At 42.4% G+C, this 20,329-nt stretch overlaps 1 protein-coding gene across 1 annotated transcript; it reads left to right on the top strand.

Moving 5' to 3' along the window:
- Window positions 1–1,320: 1,320 nt before the first annotated feature.
- Window positions 1,321–20,232, top strand: LOC134069885 (NACHT, LRR and PYD domains-containing protein 12-like). Its single transcript, XM_062526018.1, has 13 exons — window positions 1,321–1,441; window positions 2,630–2,711; window positions 3,627–6,870; window positions 7,656–7,829; window positions 9,234–9,407; window positions 9,571–9,744; window positions 10,494–10,667; window positions 11,183–11,356; window positions 13,702–13,875; window positions 14,617–14,757; window positions 18,382–19,388; window positions 19,503–19,664; window positions 19,811–20,232. The coding sequence occupies exons 3-13, from the start codon at window positions 5,981–5,983 to the stop codon at window positions 19,828–19,830; spliced, it is 3,264 nt and encodes a 1,087-aa protein (XP_062382002.1). The 5' UTR covers window positions 1,321–1,441; window positions 2,630–2,711; window positions 3,627–5,980; the 3' UTR covers window positions 19,831–20,232.
- The last annotated feature ends 97 nt before the right edge of the window (window positions 20,233–20,329 follow it).

The following is a 20,329-nucleotide window of genomic DNA, read 5'->3' as shown; positions in this document are numbered from 1 at the left end:
AGTTCTACAAACAAGACAGTTTTAGCGATTTAAACGTTTACATTATAATGGGAAATTAGCGCAAAAAAACAAGTGGTAGAATTGTTGTATAAAAGCAATATAGCACTCGTGATCGTGGGTTGTTGCTGGATATTCCCACGGGTGTTGTTGCCTGCGCCACTCGGCCTCCGGCCTCGAGGCTACGGCCGAACAACACCCGTGGGAATATCCAGCAACAACCCACTCCCACTCGTGCTATATTGCTTAATTCTCACGCATCTCTTATCTGATGCGTCTGTCTTTGGTTATTTTTTGCATGTTTGTGCATTCTGCATACACGCACTGTGTGTAGGCCAGGGGTTTTCCTGGGGTTTTCAATTTTTTAAGCCATGCAATCTTTATTATGGACTCAAAAAGTGGTCCACTCTCATACTCACACTTAACATAAGACATAACCAGACAACACAACCACACAACCGCACAACCATATTGCAATTATAGTGTTTTCTTTGCAGCACAAACAACAATATGCTACAGTTTACTGTTGATTCAGGGTGTAATGTTGTTTGTTTGTTGTTCTGTAGGCTATTGACTGCAGACAGCAGAATGCAGGTATAGGCTGCACGCAATGGATAGGCTACGTTTTTAAAGAGAGTGCTTCCGCCTCATATGATTATATAGGGTTAAGGTTAGAGTTAGGGTTAGGGTTAAAGCGCAGTGTTCTGTAAAGATGCCATTTTGAATTCACTAAAGAATGGCAAACCATTTAATTTCAGAGTTTAATTTCACAAATCACATCTTACATAAAAGATACATGTATACTGAATTATGGACACATCTTTTTTTTTTTAATAATAATTATTTCAGTTTCAATTTCTATTCTTACATGGAAGTGTTTATATACACAAGCACAGAATACTTGAAAGTGTTTTTTTTTAATTGAATTCCAATTTCTCCTGAAATCTCTAAAAATGGCAGAAAGTAGATGTAATGTGTTTGGCTACTGTGACTAACAGAGTTGGTTTTAATTAATAGCACAGAGCACAGTGATGGACTATGCCCATTCATCTCTATGGGAGATCAGCCAGCACAATCAGATCAGGACAACAGGAAAGAAGGCAGCGCCATCTTCAGTTTAGCAGCAGTAAAATTAATAGTGTGAAATAAATCACATTTCTAATCTCCAGAGTCCTGAAGTGATATGAAAAGCAGATTGTAGAACGCATATTCTGGCAGAATAATCAGGCCTACTATACTAGTATAGTCATTATAATACTGTTATTTGAACAGCAGAGGGCGAATAACAGCCCACTGACGCCAGTTAGACCTGACTGTGGGTAATTTCAGAGCCCTTATTAGACATTCTCTGGTAATTTACAGTAGGCTACACACCCTGGAACGAAAGAAGTTTTTCTGCTGCCCAGAGCATGCAACGCGGACACGGTCGAGTATAGGCCTACAGGTAGGTTATGTTAGCCTTGAAAACGATTTTATCCATCGCGCTTTATATTATTGCATCTTCGAGTTAGGCATAAAGTTCACGCTGTCTGTCTGTCGAATCCTAAACAGCCTGTTCTAAGCCATACGAACAAACAACAGTCTCCTATTGCGAACTTGTAATAGACCTGGTAGCTGGTGAGGCCACCGGTCATCGTACAGACCAGTGTGATATCTACGGATATGTGTACAGTGCACACAGATACAAACAACACCAGATGGGTAAAACAAGTTCTTTCAGGCAAGATAGATTACAAACTCTATATTTCCGGGTAAAGATAGGCTAACAGTAGACAGAGAAAAGTTCAGGGGCTGGTTTCCTGATAACGTTCACTCTTCAATCTTACCAAAGTTTACCTTAGTCGTGGTTCCTTACTGTCCTTTTGGAGTTTTCTTACGAAAACGTCCCCATATGTTGATGTAGGCTAATTGTCGCTGTCCACCCCGATTGCTCAGAAATCGAGAGATCGATTTTTCACTTCACGCCGAGACATGACAGCATTATGAAAAACTGCGTTCTTTGCATGCTAAAAACAACCACCCACATTTTCAAGCAAAAACAACCACCACTGCTCTGGTACATTTCTTAGTTGTGAAAGAATTGAAATTCTCAAGTCTACCCGTTCAATCTTCACAGTGTCACGTCTGCACGGCACAGTTTCTCATTTCTGTGAACAACTTCAAAATGTTTTGCTACATCCATGCAAATTATTCTTTACACTTCCTTGCTGAATAGTCTCACCCCCCACAACATTTATGCCTTAGTTCATAGCATAAGTCTTTACATGCAAAATGGTTGAACAAGTTGTCATATGGCAATTCCAGATATCCATGTCTCTAATAAGTGTACATTTAATATGATTATATTATAGTTTGCAGCTTTACAATCTGGAATCTGACATTGCAAACGTTGATGGTTTCGTGGCCTATCGTGGTTCAGTTAACTTCCCTCCATTACTGTATGCTCCTGAAGAAGCATGTTGATTGGCTGGAATAGTGGTTGTGAGTGTACAGCTGCTAGAGGATCACAAGCAGCGATTAGATCAGCGATATACTGAACACTGTATCAACTTTTATTTCTCTGTGTGTGTGTGTGTGTGTGTGTGTGTGTGTGTGTGTGTGCGTGTGTGCGCGCGTGTGTGTGTGCTTCCAGACGTGATGGCCTCTGATCCAGATGGAGAGAAGAAGAGGAGCAGAGCACCCAAAGTGGGCGTGTCTTCATCTGACTCTGACAGGTCAGTCTTTATGGAGGGCAAAATATATTCTGACTGTCACTATAAGACACTAGTGATGGGGTGGAGGTTTGGATGTGACTATAAGACTAGTGTTTGAGTGGAGGTTTGGATGTGAATATACGACGCTAGTGTTTTTTTTTATGATATGCAGTATTTTATACCCAGTGTTTTCCCACTCCCGTCTTCTCCTCTCCTCTCCTCTTCTCTTCTCTTCCTCTGTAAGTTCATCAGTAATGTTGTTTTTCGTCCTATTTGGGGTGCTGGAGGGTTGTTGTTTGGGGTTTGAGAATGGGTGACTTTAAGGTACAATGTGAAGAAGATGACCTGTACCATGGGTCCATGGGTAGATGTCTGGGCTATGGGTTGGCTTGTTTATGGATGTCCTACATGTGTCACTGCTGGTTCCTGCTGGTCTCCTGTCCTCTCCTCAGCTCTTCTCTCATACTCATTTTAGAATAACCCCGATTCTGCCATATATGTATTTTTTAAAGACACAAATACAAGTGTTCATTCCTCTCTCTTAAAAAAAAAAAAAAAAAAAAAACCCACTAATGTTAACAAACCCAGTTAAATTATAACGTGTATTACAATTCAAATAGTCAGTGGTGATTTGGAGGTAAACTATTAAACTTGTTTTGGAAAATAAAGGCTACATCTGTGAAAGCAATGCAAAATGATGTTATTGCCAACTCCCTGCATGTTTAGATTATGTTCCTCCTATTGAGAAAATTACATTGCAGTATGAGCTGTTGTCCCTTTTACATGACATTACTTTAATCAGTTCTAATAATGAACACTTATTTAGCATATAATGTAATTAATATGCATTCTGAATCTAGCAGGACTATTGTAGAAATATTGTGATGATATTTTGTTAACAACAGAGTTGTATTTGTGATTCTGTCATTGATCCAGATGGACACCAGAGGAGGTAGATGTCCATAAGAAATTCCGATCCACATTGAAAAGCAAATTTCAGCATCTAGTTGAGGGAGTACCTAATCAGGGAGAAACCAGACTCCTCCAAGAGATCTTTACAGAGCTCTATATCACAGAGGGGGGAAGAGGAAGGGTCAATGATGAACATGAGGTCAGACAGATAGAGAGAGCATCCTGGAGACCATGTGGCAGACCAATCAAATGCAGTAACATCTTTAAACCCTGATTGGACGATGATGAAGCATCTGATGTATCTTCACACAGACAGCACAAACCCATCAGAACAGTGCTGACAAAGGGAGTGGCTGGCATTGGGAAAACAGTCTCTGTGCAGAAGTTCATCCTGGACTGGACTGAAGATGAAGCCAATCAGGATGTCCGCTTCATATTTCCTCTTCCTTTCCGAGAGTTAAACCTGATGATGGACAAGAAACTTAGTCTGGTGGAACTTATTCAACACTTTTTTCCAGAAATAAAAGATTAAAAAATCTTCACCAGCTCAAAGCACAGAGTCATGTTCATCTTTGATGGTCTGGATGAGTGTCGACTTCCTCTAGATTTCCATTCCAACCTGAGTTGTTGTGATGTGACAGAGCCAGTCTCAGTGAACGTGCTGCTGACAAACCTCATTAAGAAGAATCTGCTTCCCACTGCTCTCCTCTGGATCACCACCCGACCAGCAGCAGCCGGTCAAATCCCTTTTAGATATGTGGACCAGGTGACAGAAATAAGGGGATTCAATGACCTACAGAAAGAGGAGTACTTTAAGAAGTACTTTAATAAAATAACCAGTAGCGAGAACCTTGCCAGCAGAACCATCACACACCTGAAGTCATCCAGGAGCCTCTACATCATGTGCCACGTTCCAGTCTTCTGCTGGATTTCAGCCACTGTCGTCGAGAGATCATTTGAATCAGAAAAAGTAGAAATGCCAAGAACTCTCACTCAAATGTACATTCAGTTCCTGATAATTCAGACAAGCATAAAACATCTCAAGTACACAGAGAGAAAAGAGACCGATGAAGAAATTATTTCCAACCTGGCAAAAATGGCCTTCCAACAGCTGGAGAAAGGCAATCTGATCTTCTATGAGGAATAGGGGTGTCACGATACCAAAAAATCAGTAGTCGGTGCCAATACCAGCAAAATTACACGATTCTCGATGCCAAATTCGATACTATCGTATAAAAAAAGGATTTTCTAAAATCCCATGTACTTAATGAATTTCTTTAAATATTTGCAGAATACTGAAATATAATTTCTACAGTGCATAACAGAATACAGTATCCAATTGCAAGCATATCACATAGGCTTACACATAATTAATTCAATCACTTTTCTAATGGATTGTAGCCTACTGTATAAAAACCAACAACTTGCATCGCCTTTTTATCGCTTTGCTTTCATATAATGTGAATGATTTTTTTTACAAGATGCAAAGTCTTTATTTGAAACACACACACATTCTGTAACTATTCATATATTCTATATACTGAAATTTCTGATCTTCATAACAGCAAACTTTATGCAGATTATAGCCAACTATTCATATTACAACTCCACCTCTTAAATTCAGCCGTCTGGTTGAAGCCTCAAAATATTGTAAACAAAGTAGCAGGCTATTCTTATCATAGCTAGGCTACTCTACTGGTTGGACTGTTCAGTATCCCCACATGTGTTTAAGTTTCAAGGTAAGCTACTTTTTCTCCTTGGGACAGGCCCTTTTAAGTCTTGGAGTTGAAAAACATTGATATTGAGATGGTCAGTCAACTTGAATGCAAGTTTTAATCAAATGTCTGCTGCATAGCCTGCTAATGATGCTAACCGGATTTTAAACAGCAATTTAGCTAGTCGTCTTCTGTGCGTCATTGCGTTCACGATTGTGATGTGAATGTTTTATTTGGATTAAATGTGCATGTCGTGGGCGGGTGTCCATTGACCACGCACGAGAGCGGGCCAAGGAGAGTGAGTTTACTTCTACTGTTTGGTAAAGTTGCACGCATAGTCTACAAACGATGTGGCAGAAGAACTATCCACCCGGGCAGCGTCAGGTGCATCAGTACGACCACGCTTCCAGGAATGATTGGTTGGTTTTCATGGAGACAGACGCTGTGTGCACGGAGGGGACTGTGTGTGTGTGTGTGTGTGCATGCATGAGAGACAGAAGCGTGAGTGACAGAGAGGGAGAGCAGGGAAAGGAAATTCAGCTTAACGAATGTTGCGTGTTTTTCAATAGCGTTGAAAAATAGATAAATAAATAAAATAAAAAGTAACGAAACCATATGTGGCGGCCGGTGCTGAATCTGTGGCGCATCGCCTCAAATTAGTCTATGTGTGGGAAACACTGTATTGCCCCCATCAGTTCCGGAAGAGTCGCAGCACCGATGCTTATGCTGGCGTCGGTGCTTACGGTGCTTCGAAAAAATGGGCATCGCCGGTGTTTTTTAATTTTGGAATCGAGAGGTATCGCAAGTATCGGTTCTCGTGACATCCCTAATGAGGAAGACCTGAGAGAATGTGGCATTGATGTCACAGAAGCATCAGTGTACTCAGGAGTGTGTACTCAGATCTTCAGAGAGGAGTCTGGGCTGTACCAGGGGAAGGTGTTTAGCTTTGTGCATCTGAGCATTCAAGAGTTTCTTGCAGCTTTATATGTGTTCCTCTGCTTCAAAAACACAGAGACAAGCGTGTCTGACCAACATCAAACCTCTCAGCTCTCTGCTCTGTTCAGATCTGCAACACTGCATGACCTACACAAGAATACAGTGGACCTATACTTACAAATTGAAAACGGACACCTGGACCTTTTCCTCCGCTTCCTTTTGGGCCTCTCACTGGAGTCCAATCAGAATCTCCTAATGCACCTACTGCCACAGACACATAGTCAGCCACAAAGCTCAGAGCAAACAGTCCAATATATCAAACAGAAGATCAGAGATCAAATCAATTCAAACAGCATAATCAACCTGTTCTACTGTTTGAATGAGATGAATCACCATGCTGTAGTTGAGGGCATTGAGAGGAGCTCAGCTACTCTGTATGTATACATGCTTGTACCAGGGCAGTGGGAGACTAGGAGATTTACATTTCAGATTCCAGAAGAGCGGCTGGATGAGTTTGACCTGCAGAAGTACATAAGGACACCAGAGACTGATCAGACTGAACTCCTCAGTCCAGATGAAGTTCTTCAGAGGCTGGTTCCAGTGGTCACATCAGCACTGTGAGTAAACCTGTAATCTGGGACATTGAGTGTGCAGGACACCCTGTTATCAGGGCCACCACAGTGACAATATCCTGTCATCCCAAATGGCACTCTAATAATAGGCCTAGATCTTAGATTTTCTTTGTGAGTTTTTCACTTAATGCACATGAAACAGTGAGGTGAGAAAGCACCTAATGGTGTTTGCATAGGTTATGGTCACCAACTTACATTTTCCATTTTCCAACTGGCTTGTTGTTGTCTGTTCAAGCCCCTGCGTGACCAGCACAGTCGGTAGATTTTGGTTCAAAAGGATGGTTTTAACCAAAGGTTACACAAACAAAAGAAAATTCCTAAATTCCTGCTGCGTTGCGAGAACGGCGACATGCGTGTATTTCACACTGAGGCGCCAAACTATTCTCTCCCAGAAAGCGCTCAGCTCCCCCCAGTGGCTCCTCAGTGTCAGTCAGCCTCATGATTACCGAACAGTGGGTGTGTGTGTGTGTGTGCGCGCGTGTGTGAGTGTAATAATCAGCTCATGCATGATGTGCCTGAGTTTGTCAGTGAGTCCCTGACATAATAATAAGTATAAGTATACTGTATATGCTTTTTTGATCCTGTGAGGGAAATTCAGTTTCTGCATTTAACCGGATTAGTGAACACACACAGCGAACACACAGTGAGGTGAATCACACACTAACCCAGAGCAGTGAGCTGCCTGCCCAACTAGCGGCGCGTTGTATAGTTATAGGTACAGTATGTCAGTGTAATAATAATATATGTCATCATGTGTTATGTTTTTCCAGGCTGATTGGTTGTTCCCTCACAGAGAAGACCTGTGCTGCGATAGCGTCAGCTGCCAGATCAAACTCCTGCAGTTTGAAGGAGCTGAACCTGAGTCACAATGAGCTTCATGATGCAGGAGTTCAGCATCTCTCAGAGCTCCTCAAGAATCCCCACTGCAAACTGGAGAAACTAAGGTGAGTCTGAACACACAACAACGGATCTGTGTGTGGGGGGAGTGTTCAGTGATGAGTGTGTGTGTGTGTGTGTGTGTGTGTGTGTGTGTGTGTGTGTGTGTGTGTGTGTGTGTGTGTGTGTGTGTGTGTGTGTGTGTGTGTGTGTCTGTGTGTCTGTGTGTCTGTGTGTGTGTGTGTGTGTGTGTGTATGTGTGTGTGTATGTGTGTGTGTGTACACCACAGAGGGAGAGAAAGGGCATCAACACATCTTGAATTTCCCCTTGGGGATCAATAAAGTATCTATCTATCTATCTATCTATCATCTAGAGAACCAGTAACAACAGTGAGTGTGTGTGTATGTGTGGCTCTTTTCTATTGTTCAGCTATGGTAGGGTGTATGTTTGTTTGTCAGTGGCTGCCTGTGGTGTACATACACATACACACACACACACACACACTCATACACACACACACAATCTCTCTCCCTCTCTCTTTCTCTCTCTCTCTCACACACACACACACACACACACACACAGTTTGAAGGAGCTGAACCTGAATGGCAATAAGCTTTATGATGCCGGAGTTCAGCATCTCTCAGATCTCTTAGAGAATCCCCACTGCAAACTAGAGAATCTAGAGTGAGTCTGAATACACAACAGCAGATCTGTTTATTTAATTGTGCTATTGCCCTTGATGTCTGTGAGTGTGTGTTTGGCACTCTTTGTTTGTTCAAATACGGTGACTATGCATGTGTTAGTGGCCCCTTGTGATGACTGCATGATGATTAAATGCAGTGTGTGTGTGTGTGTGTGTGTGTTTGTATGTTTGTATATCCCCTTCACTTCACTGTGTGTGTGTTGTTGTATTAATGTGTGTGTGTGCATGTGTGTGCGTGTCTCTGTGTGTGTGTCTGTGTTTAATGTGTTGCATGACTAGCCGTTTAAAGCATTTCATGATGATGGGGGTCAGTGCTACAGGGTGTTAGTCATTAAAGCAGGATGGAGTGGATTTCTATGATGGTGGAGGCCTTGAAGCATGAGTGTGAAAGTGTGAAAGAAATCTGTGAAGACATCCTTAAGTTCCTCTGCTCAGTCCTTAAGCACACAGCCAAGAACCTAGACCTGGACCTGCTGCCTTGTGGGTGTTGATAGTAGAGTGTTCTCTTCAGACTGGCAGCTCATGTATGGTGTGCATATGTTTATGTCAGAATGTGTGTGTGTGTGTGTGTGTGTGTGTGTGTGTGTGTGTGTGTGTGTGTGTGTGTGTCACTCTTTGATTGTTCAGGTATAGTGTTTGTTTGTGTGTTCTGAAGTGCCTACCTGTGATAAGTGAATGATGATCAAAGCAGTGGGTGTGTTTTGTTTAGTTAGAGGTAGTGTGTGAGTATAATAATCAGATGTGTTAAAATTTGTTATGTTTCTCCAGACTGCGGCAGTGTTTCCTCACAGAGAAGAGCTGTGCTGCGATAGCGTCAGCTGCCAGATCAAACTCCTGCAGTTTGAAGGAGCTGGACCTGAATTACAATAAGCTTCATGATGCAGGAGTTCAGCATCTCTCAGAGCTCCTTAAGAATCCCCACAGCAAACTGGAGAAATTAGTGTGAGTCTGAACAAACAACAACAGATGTGTGTGTCTTTTTGTGTGTGTGTGTGTGTGTGTGTGTGTGTGTGTGTGTGTGTGTGTGTGTGTAGATGTGTGCACATGGGGCTAGTTAGCAGCACAGTAATAATCAGATATGTCATCATGTATTATGTTTCTCCAGATTGGAGAAATGTTCCCTCACAGAGAAGAGCTGTGCTGCGATAGCGTCAGCTGCCAGATCAAACTCCTGCAGTCTGAAGGAGCTGAACCTGAGTGACAATAAGCTTCATGATGCAGGAGTTCAGCATCTCTCAGAGCTCCTTAAGAATCCCCACAGCAAACTGGAGAAATTAGTGTGAGTCTGAACAAACAACAACAGATGTGTGTCTTTTTGTGTGTGTGTGTGTGTGTGGGGGGGGGGGGGGGTGGGTCATAATTCATTGCCCAGGATCTGTATGTGAGTGTGTGTGTGTGACACTTTGATTGTTCAAATAGGGTGAAGTGTGTGATGATAAAATGCAGTGCATGCGTGCATGCATGTGTGTGTGTGTGTGTTGAAACTTAATTTAATGTAATGTTTATTGTTAGTAGTGTTAAGCACTTTGAGTTTGAATTTAGATTGCTTATTTGAATATGAGATACATACTGTACAGTCAATGCCTAATTTCTTATTTGATGTAATTCGTTGTTTAAAGAATACTATAATGCTACATTGCCCACAATACAATTCAGGTTAGAATTGACGTCATATCAATGACGTAGACAGAGAGTTTTGAGATGCTATGCCTGCACATGTGTGATTTTCTAAGTAAAAGAATTCCGTGTTTTGAAGCAGTTGCAGTTTGCCCATTTATTTACTGGCTAGTAACAGAACAGTGTGTGTGTGTGTGTGTGTGTGTGTGTGTGTGTGTTTGGCACCCTTTGATTGTTCAGGTATGGTGTTTGTATAGTGGAAGTGCCTTCCTGTGATAAGTGAATGATGATCAAAAGCTGTGTGTGTGTGTGTGTGTGCGCGCGGTGTGTGTGTGTGTGAGAGAGAGAGATGTATGGTTAGAGGTACAGCGTGTGAGTGTAATAATCAGATCATGTGTTATGTTTCTCCAGGCTGGTGCGGTGTTCCCTCACAGAGAAGAGCTGTGCTGCGATAGCGTCAGCTGGCAGATCAAACTCCTGCTGTTTGAAGGAGCTGAACCTGTGTTACAATGAGCTTCATGATGCAGGAGTTCAGCATCTCTCAGAACTCCTCAAGAATCCCCACTGCAAACTGGAGAATCTAATGTGAGTCTGTGTGTGTGTGTGGGGGGGGGGGCGGCAGTGGCAGTGGCAGTGATCACCTCTGTTGATTGCATGATGATAAAATGCAGTTTGTGGGGAAGCAATGTGTGTGTGTGTGTGTGTGTGTGTGTGTGTGTGTGTGTGTGTGTGTGTGTGTGTGTGTGTGTGTTTGTTTGTGTGTGTGTGTGTGTGTGTGTGTGTGTGTGTGTGTGTGTGTGTGTGTGTGTGTGTGTGTGTGTGTGTGTTGAGTGTTGTATATATAAAAGTACAGGATGTGAATGTAATAATCAGCTCATGGTATGCATTTGTTTATGTCAGAGTGTGTGTGTGTGGGGGGGCACTCTTTGTTCAGGTATGGTGTTTGTATGTGTGTTTGTTTGAAAGTGCTTATCTGTGATAAGTGAATGATGAGCAAAGGTACAGTATGTGTGTGCGTGTGTGTGTGTGTGATGTTTAGTTAGAGGTACCGTGTCTTAGTGTAATAATGAGATATGTCATCATGTGTTATGTTTCTTCAGACTGTGGGATTGTTCCCTCGCAGAGAAGAGCTTTGCTGCGATAGCGTCAGCTGCCAGATCAAACTCCTGCAGTTTGAAGGAGCTGGACCTGAATTACAATAAGCTTCATGATGCAGGAGTTCAGCATCTCTCAGAGCTCCTTAAGAATCCCCACTGCAAACTGGAGAAATTAGTGTGAGTCTGAACAAACAACAACAGATGTGTGTGTCTTTTTGTGTGTGTGTGTGTGTGTGTGGGGGGGGGGGGGGGGGTCATAATTCATTGCCCAGGATCTGTATGTGAGTGTGTGTGTGTGACACACTTTGATTGTTCAAATAGGGTGAAGTGTGTGATGATAAAATGCAGTGCATGCACTGCAAACTGGATAAACTACGGTGAGTCTCAACACACAACAACAGATCCGTGTGTACTGTATGTGAGGAGGGGGGCCAGTGGTGAGTGAGTGGAGTACATAAGGCTGTGTGTGTGTGTGTGTGTGTCTGTGTCATAACCTAGTATGTGTGTGTGACACTCTTTGACTGTTCAAATAGGGTGAGTGTAGTGCTGTGCGGTATATATCGTTGTACGACAGAAAAATGTCTATCGTACGATACAGTCCTCTACCGTTTATATCGTAATTTTAATGTTTGTGGCTGTGAATGCTCAGACAATTTAACTGCAGGTGCGTTGCCGCTTCTCGCAGCGGGCAACGTAATTTACTGACTCGGGATGGGTGGCCAGGCAAATGAACGCAGGCAGCTAATAGTAAACAAATTAAACTGTTTTGACGTCGGCATAAAGACTAGTGTTGCACGGTACACCGATACAACAAAAGTATTGCAATACCCTGAAATTAAAAAAGTCACAACACCTAATGTTAGCCTACTTTACAATACGTTTAAGAATGACTGTGTTCTTCTGAAGAAGAAGCGGTCCGCGCAAGGCAGGTCTCCCCTAAAAGCTATCCTGTGGCTGTGCGTCTTTCCCCCCCTCACACACACTGGTATGCGCATTAGTTCTATTAACAGCGAGACATTGCTGCTAGTTTAAGTGATGCTATTGTAACACACAAGTATAGGCTAATATCAAGTTGATTTACTCACTTGCATCTCTCAAATGTGTGTTGCCAACCAATCTAGGCTATGGCATTTAGATCATTTAGGCTTACTATTGGGTTTAACGTCATTATTTTCTCTCACGTATTTCTTAAAGTGACAGGCACTTAATTACACCTACTGTACACAACCACAACTGTTAAAAAAAATGTTTAGAAATTATAAGAAAAATTTGCATTCATGTGTGGATGTAAATATATAATTTTAAGTAGAAATTCTATATCGGGATATATATTGTTATCGTGGTATAGAATTGCCTATATCGGGAAATAACTTTTTGTCCATATCGCACAGCACTAGGTGAGTGTATGTGTGTGATAGTGGTGAGTGCATGAAATTTAGTGTACGGGAAAGCAAAGTTTGTGTGTGTGTGTGTGCGTGTGTGTGTGTGGTGTGTAGATAATACTATAGTATGTGAGAGTAGCAATCAGCTCAATTCAGCTTACCTACTTGAAGGCCCTCATACAGGCATCTGCTACCACATGACCGTTGCACTCCTCAGAGGAAGGACATCTAGCTCTGCCACCAGCACACTCAGGCCCATCCAAACTTTTCATCTGTTGTTCCTAGTTGGTACTAGAGTAGGGACATTCCTCTCCATCTTCAAAAAACTTCTCAAGATCCAGCTCTTCAAAGAACATCTCCTCTCATACTGTAGCACTACTTACAACTAGTCTTGCTGATCCTCGGCTTACCACCTAATTGTGCCTGTTGAGGTGTCCATGACTCGACAGGGACAAGAATCAGTCAAGAGGCGCTCATTCCCATCCGCATTCCCCCTCCAGACAATTGCACTCATTGATGCACTTATTCTTACTGTTCGCTACCTTTTTACATTTTTCATGATTCTTTTTTTTCCATTATTCTTACTGCACTCTACCTTTTTTTGATTTGTCCCTAGAATTGTTGTTAGAATTGCTTTAAAAAGCTTAAAATGGTTACCATGTTGTAATTTGCTTTGGTTAAAAAGCTTCAGCCAAATGTAATGTAATGTAATGTATGGTGTGCGTGCATTTATGTCAGAGCATTTGTGTGTGGCACTCTCTCACTGTTCAGGTATGGTGTTTGTATGTTTTTGGCAGTGCCAACCTGTGATAAATGAATGATGACCAAACCTGTGTGTGTGTGTGTGTGTGTGTGTGTGTGTGTGTGTGTGTGTGTGTGGTATATTTAGAGGTACAGTGTGTGAGTGCAATGTCATCATGTGTTGTGTTTCTCCAGGCTGAGTGAGTGTTCCCTCACAGAGAAAAGCTGTGCTCCGATAGCGTCGGAATACGTAATAATCAGCTCATGTATGGCGTGCATGCATTTTTGTCAGAGTGTTTATGTGTGTGTGTGTTATATATTAGAGGTTCACATGGGGCTTGTTAGCACAGTATATGAGTGTAATAATGAGATATGTCATCATGTGTTATGTTTCTACAGACTGAGGGATTGTTCCATCACAGAGAAGAGCTGTGCTGCGATAGCGTCGGCTGCCAGATCAAACTCCTGTAGTTTGAAGGAGCTGGACCTGAACTTCAATAAGCTTCATGATGCAGGAGTTCAGCATCTCTTAGAGCTCCTCAATAATCCCCACTGCAAACTGGAGAAACTAGGGTGAGTCTGAACAGACAACAACATATCTGTGTGTGTGTGTGTGTGTGTGTGGGCGCGTGCGTGCGTGCGTGCGTGCGTGCGTGCGTGTGTGAGAGAGAGAGAGTGTGTGTGTGTGTGTGTGTGTGTGAGAGTGTGTGTGTGTTGAGATGAGTGGGAGCCAGAGTGATCCATTGCTGAAATGAAATGCAGTGTGTGCAGGAAACAGTGCTCATGTTTACTTTGCTAGGGGACATAAGATATATCTATCTATATCTATATCTATCTATAAATGTGTGTGTGTGTGTGTGTGTGTGTGTGTGTGTGTCTGTTTTTCTCTGTTTGTGTGTGTGTGTGTGTGTGCATGTGTGTGTGTGTGTGTGTGTGTGTATTTTATAGTATGGAAACTAGAGAAGCTAATGTGAGTGCTAACATATTAGTAATCGTGGTAACGCTTTATTTGAAGGGGTCTACATAAGGGTGACATGTAACCGTCATAAGAATGACATGACACATGCCATGCAAATTAATGGCACATTATTGATTTTTATGATTGTTGTTTTTCGGTTTTTGGAATGTTTTTGACAGGTGTTTTGATGTTTGCAGGTTTTTGACATTCAAAAGACCAAATGACACATTATGACAACAGTCATAAACATCAATAATGTGTCATAAATGTGCATGACATGTGTCATGTCATTCTTCTCATGGTCACACTTATATAGGCCCCTTCAAATAAAGTGTTACCGTAATCGTTTCTTCTAGAGTGAATGGTCGTATCTTCCTAAAGGACATTCCAGCAGCAGCCTCTGCTAGCAGCTCCCACTCAGATGCTGCAGAGCTGCACCTCAGGGACAAAGCCCAGCAGGACCCAGGAGCACAGCTGCTCTATCTGGAAACTCACACGTGAGTCTGATGGACAATGGCACACACTGTCTCTGTCTCCCTCTGTCACTTTTCTCACACATATGTGCATAAGACTGACATGACACCTTCATATCAATGACATGACACCTGTCATGAACATAAAGGAGCCTTTATGAATGTTTATTAATGTTATGTTAATGTCAAGTTAAAGGGATATTCCGCCATTTTTGGAAATACGCTCATTTTCCACCTCCCCTCGAGCAAAACAATCGATATTTACCTTGTTCCCGTTCATCCAGCCATTCTGTGAGTCTGGCGATACAACTTTTAGCTTCAGCCTAGCATAGATCATTGAATTGGATTAGACCATTAGCTTCTCGCCTGCTAGCTTCATGTTTAAAAGTGACTAAGATTTCTGGTAATTTTCCCATTTAAAACGTGTCTCCTCTCAAGTTAGAAAGTGCAATAAGACCAACTGAAAATGAAACCTGGCGTTTTTCTAGGCTGATTTGACATGGAACTACACTCTCATCTGGCGTAATAATCAAGGCACCATAGGCGCAGTGATATCGTACGCAGCATCTGAAAATAGTCCCCATAGACAACAAGCAGTAGTAGTGCCAGTAGTTTGCAAGTTGCCTTGATTATTACGCCAGATGAGAGTGTAGTTCCATGTCAAATCAGCCTAGAAAAACGCCAGGTTTCATTTTCAGTTGGTCTTATTGCACTTTCTAACTTGAGAGGAGACACGTTTTAAATGGGAAAATTACCAGAAATCTTAGTCACTTTTAAACATGAAGCTAGCAGGCGAGAAGCTAATGGTCTAATCAACCATGGTGATTTCGTGTCAATCTGGGAATGAGTGCTGCAGACATGGCTTATCACAGGTAGGCTAATCAGGGTAGCAGGTGTTGGGGCGTTTCAGTCCTAATTTGTAACGACCCGGTGACGTAGTGTTGGACTAGAAGTGCAGGACAACGTCAGCATTCCAGTAGTATTTTGGACCAACATGCCATGGCATGTTTCAAACTGTAGTATGCGCGGAGAGCAATATCTCCAATACAAAATCAGACGAAATGTTACTTTTGTCGAGAAACACGATTTTTGTCAATATTAACCCTGGTAATAGTACAGTTCACCACTTATGAGTATTTTCAATCAATCAACAGCTCAAAAAAACTATTTTAGGGTGCAGTGACTCTTTAAAAAAAAAAAAAAAAAAAACATTAGTTTGATGTCTTTATTTTGACAACAGTAACCAAGATGGCACACACAGAGCATGACGTTATCAAGCATAAGGTTTAGGATAAAATGAGTGGTGAGTAGGATGACATAGTGTGTGTGTGTGTGTTAGGGGTGGGCGATATGGGCAAAAAATAATATCTCAATATGTTTTGTGATTTTGACGATAACGATAATTAGCCTAGTCGATAGGCTATCCTTTTAGAAAATGTTTTAAAAGTCAGAGTTACTTTACAGCTCATTATTTCTGAATAGCAACAGTACTATTATAATCAATAACCCAACCTGTGACTTTTTAACAAAATCAACTACTGCATTTGTCACTCTATGACACATTTGTAATCCTGCCCCCACTTGTGTGTGTGTGGTAATGATGAAGTCTAACCAGCTACAAGTAATTTAAATACTCGATAATGTAAATTTGCACATCGTTAAAACAACAATCACGATAATATCGCAAAGGATATTGCCCACCCCTAGTGTGTGTGTGTGTGTGTGTGTGTGTGTGTGTGTGTGTGTGTGTATGTGTGTATTGGAAGGATTTTTTACTCTCCTTTATCTGAGTGTGAGCTCAGATATACAGTAAGTGTTGTGTTATCACTTGACGGTGCGCGTACCTAACATTTGGGAGTGTGTTTGCCATAGACAGTGCTGGTGTTGGTGTCAGCAACAAAAAACAATCACATTGGCCCCGGCAGTGGCGCAACTGGCTGGGGCACCTGCACCGTACGCTGGCGACCCGGGTTCGATTCCCGCCCCGTGGTCCTTTCCAGATCCCAACCCGACTCTCTCTCCCACTCACTTCCTGTCATTCTCTCTACTGTCCTGTCCAAATAAAGGCATAAAAAGCCCAAAAATAAATCTTTTAAAAAAAAAAAAAAAAACAATCACATTGTATTCTGCTGAGGACACACAACCAACAAAGCCGACTTTCAAGATGGCTGCCCGAGGTCATCTACAGTACGATATTTCTGGATGCTGCTTTGTCGTGGATGTTGATTTGGAAGCAAGGGTAGCTGTTGTCTGTGTGTTGTCTGTTGTAAGAGGTGGGGACACGGTATTGGGTGCATTTCCACCTAAATTAACGCTGCAACAGGGAGAATAAAATGTAAATGGCCTGACTGCTGCAGCAACCTCTTCTCCAAACCAGGCTTGTGCAAAATTCAGAATTGAATTGAGAATGACTTCTACATTCCAATTCCATTTTTGAGTTTGAATTGAATTTGAATTGAGATCAAAAACAGGATGGTCCGTGTATGTTTCGTTCATTTGATATTCAATTGAAAATCCAAAATCAAAAAATCAAAAACTGACTTGTTATTTCATTATTAGTGGGCTTGCTGCAAGGCAATCTATTGTTCTTCCAAAGCAAGCACATTATACTTTTCACCCACTTTTTGAGAACGCCTCTTCTCCTAGAGTGTTTGAGCTATCGACGCGGTTCCATATTTTACCTTCATAGAATCTCTCCGCTGGGCGCCATCTTGTGGTGAAGTCGCAATAAGTCGACTGACGAGCACAAACGAACAGGAAAGACAGGGGGACATATTGCAAACATTTTGAGCTTTGTTACTCATCATGCTCATGTAGACAGTATAACTATATATTTCCTATGGAATTACTTTAGCAATATGTTCCCCTGTCCTTCCTGTTCGTTCATGCTCGTCAGTCGGCTTATCGCGACTTGATTCCAAGATGGCGCCCAGCGGAGAGATTCTATGAAGGCACTGCTTGTAAACAGTCTTTTTTAATAAACTTCCTGTGCATTTCCAAAGTTCTCAGTATCTCGTTTTAAATGTCAGGACCCTCAGAAGTCTACCAATGCAGTGTGGAGTTACTTGGAAAATTTTTAATGGTTTAAAAATAGCGATTTAGCTGCATAGGCTACGTAATGCCCAATCTAATAGATTCAAGCCTACTGCAAGCTAGGCTGAAAACGGAGGAGTTCGGAATGCTGGGGGTGAGCGAAGGTGCGTCTTACAACACGTGTGAGTACACCTTAACATGTTTCGGTACAGTTAAGCTCAATTTCACACCGGAATTCTCCTTTAAGGCATGAGACCGCCACTCTATTTGGTACAGTTGGTCCAAAAATGATGGGACGGCTATGGTTACAGCACCACATTTGGGTCCACGTGTCCTGGGTCATTTCCTGGTCCCACCCCATCTCTCTCTCTCCCGTTCACTTCCTGTCACTCTCTGTACTGTCCTGCCTGATTTAAAGTAGGCTATAAAATGCCCCAAAATATTTAAAAACATTATAGTTTTACATCACTGTTCCAAACACCTTGATCAATGTTTACAGGGAGAAACTTCTCATTATGCTGCACTTTCTGTGTTCAAACAGTGTGTGTGTGTGCGTGTGCGTGTGCGTGTGCGTGTGCGTGTGCGTGTGCGTGTGCGTGTGTGTGTGTGTTAAAGGGAGGATCACCACAATGATGCCCCACAGAGTAGCTGTGAATCCTGTGCTGAAGTTCCAGACTCCAGCCACTGGGTCCTGGTGAAGCCTGAAGTCTCCACAGAGAAGAGCATCTCCACCTACAGCCTGAGCTCTCCTGCAGGGAGCTATGAGTGCTCAGAGTCTGGTCTGCGCTGGACATGTGCTGGTCCAGTCTCTCTGCAGTTCCGCTTCATGGACTGGCATCTCTTGGCTGATGAGCTTCCCCACATGCAGTACAGACCAGCTGGCCCTTCAATGGACATCAAGCTCATGTCAGGAGAGCTGGAGGAGATCCACCTGCCACATTTTCTCTGTTTGGGAGGTAGCCAGTCTTCTCTGAAGGATGCTGTGGAGGTTCTGCATAAGCAAGACAGTGGAGTGTTGATAGAGAAGTGTGAGCTGAGTCGCTTCCATGCCAGGCTGGTGAACCCCTCGTTTTCTCCTATTGGGCTTTTCTATTCTTTCCTATATCGTTTGATCACTGGAAAGAAGCCGGTTGAGGTCCATGCAGATGTTCTGGTCTATCAGAGCAGCAGAGTACCCTGCATTTTCCGCACATACCTGCTGCCTGTGGATACCCATCTCACAGAGTTAGTGGAGAAGCAGGAAAAATCTGAGGGATTCAGAGGGTGCAGACTCCCCAAGCCCCGGCCTGTGAGACCTCTGCAGATGAATGGGTTCTACGCTTTGCACACTGGCTGCTTAAAGACTGACTGCTCAAAGACTGACTGCAATTCCAAAATCTGTCCAGGAGGGCTAGATCTCGCAGACAGAAATTGTGTTCCCAATTTCTTTGAGGTTCACATGAGGGAGACTGTGGACTTCAAGATGGAGCTCCTCAGCTCTGTAGACAAACAGCAAGTCTGGGAAGCAGGGATCTTGGCCACTGAATGCTGGAACAATCCCCAGCAGGACAATGTGAACACCTCTACGGAAGTTCCTGTCTCTGCACTCCCACAAACTGCTAACATCCGGACCCCTGTGGAAGGTAGTCTGAAGCTAGTAATATGTATATGTGTATATGCATTTAAACATTGCTTGAATCTGTTTGTTTATGTCCTCCCTGTCTTTGTTTGTTGCTGATGTTGTCTCTCTGCCTTAGTGTCCACTACCAGCACAGAGGAGATGCCCTCTGGCTCCTCTAACCCAGTCCAGCCAGCCTCAGTCTCGTCCTCCGTTACGGCTCACACTGGTGGAGTTGCTGTGTGTCCTAGTCTCTCTGGAAATACCTTCTATGGACCAGTATACATGTCGCCAAAATCAGGTACAGCATTTCAAGCACATGAGTCTGCATATTCCAAAAGTGCTGTTGTGCAACTATTGTTCAATGATGTGTACTATCGTTGAAGGATAACATTCTCTATCTCTTTCTCTCTTTCTCTCTCCATACTGCATGTCTTTGTCTCTCAGATCACATTCCACCAAAGTGAACTCCAAGATGTTGCTGAAACTACCCTTCATCATGTTGCTCTATGTGCCAATAAAATAAAGCTCCAGTCTAGTAGCACTCAGGTTTCCTATTACACACTTTTGAAGACAAATAAATTGAATGTGTCTAATGTTTAAAGGCTTAAAGTTTCAGATGTTAAAGATTTGAATGTAAATAATTATTTATAGCATATTAATTATGTATAAACTTCCGAATGAACTTTATTCATCTTTATTCTAAGCCCCATTATAGGCTACTATTTGAAATATGCCACAGGCTTAGTGAATTCAGCAAGGATTATTAACAAGGTGTTGTTTTGTTCTGCAACTATTGTTTGTTTGCCTAATTTATGTATATGTCTTATTTTTTTAACTTCAATAAATAAACCTGCAGATTAATTTAAGGAATTGCTAATTTATAAAGTATCTTTACTGTGAGGTTTGTATTTGCCAGTGTTGGAAACGCTTCCTAATCCAGAGTCACCAGACTCCGTTAATTTT

The sequence above is a fragment of the Sardina pilchardus genome, chromosome 22, assembly GCF_963854185.1.
Source record: "Sardina pilchardus chromosome 22, fSarPil1.1, whole genome shotgun sequence".
Lineage (NCBI taxonomy): Eukaryota > Metazoa > Chordata > Actinopteri > Clupeiformes > Clupeidae > Sardina > Sardina pilchardus.
The sequence above is the reverse complement of the archived record's forward strand: the minus strand, read 5'-3'. Positions and strand labels throughout refer to the sequence as shown.

Bases quoted from the DNA above. Each gene is read 5' to 3' on its own strand.
- LOC134069885 (XM_062526018.1), top strand. From the start codon at position 5,981: ATGTGTGGGAAACACTGTATTGCCCCCATCAGTTCCGGAAGAGTCGCA. The intron at 9,408-9,570 runs GTGAGTCTGAAC...ATGTTTCTCCAG, and splicing joins AGCAAACTGGAGAAATTAGT to ATTGGAGAAATGTTCCCTCA. The intron at 10,668-11,182 runs GTGAGTCTGTGT...ATGTTTCTTCAG, and splicing joins TGCAAACTGGAGAATCTAAT to ACTGTGGGATTGTTCCCTCG.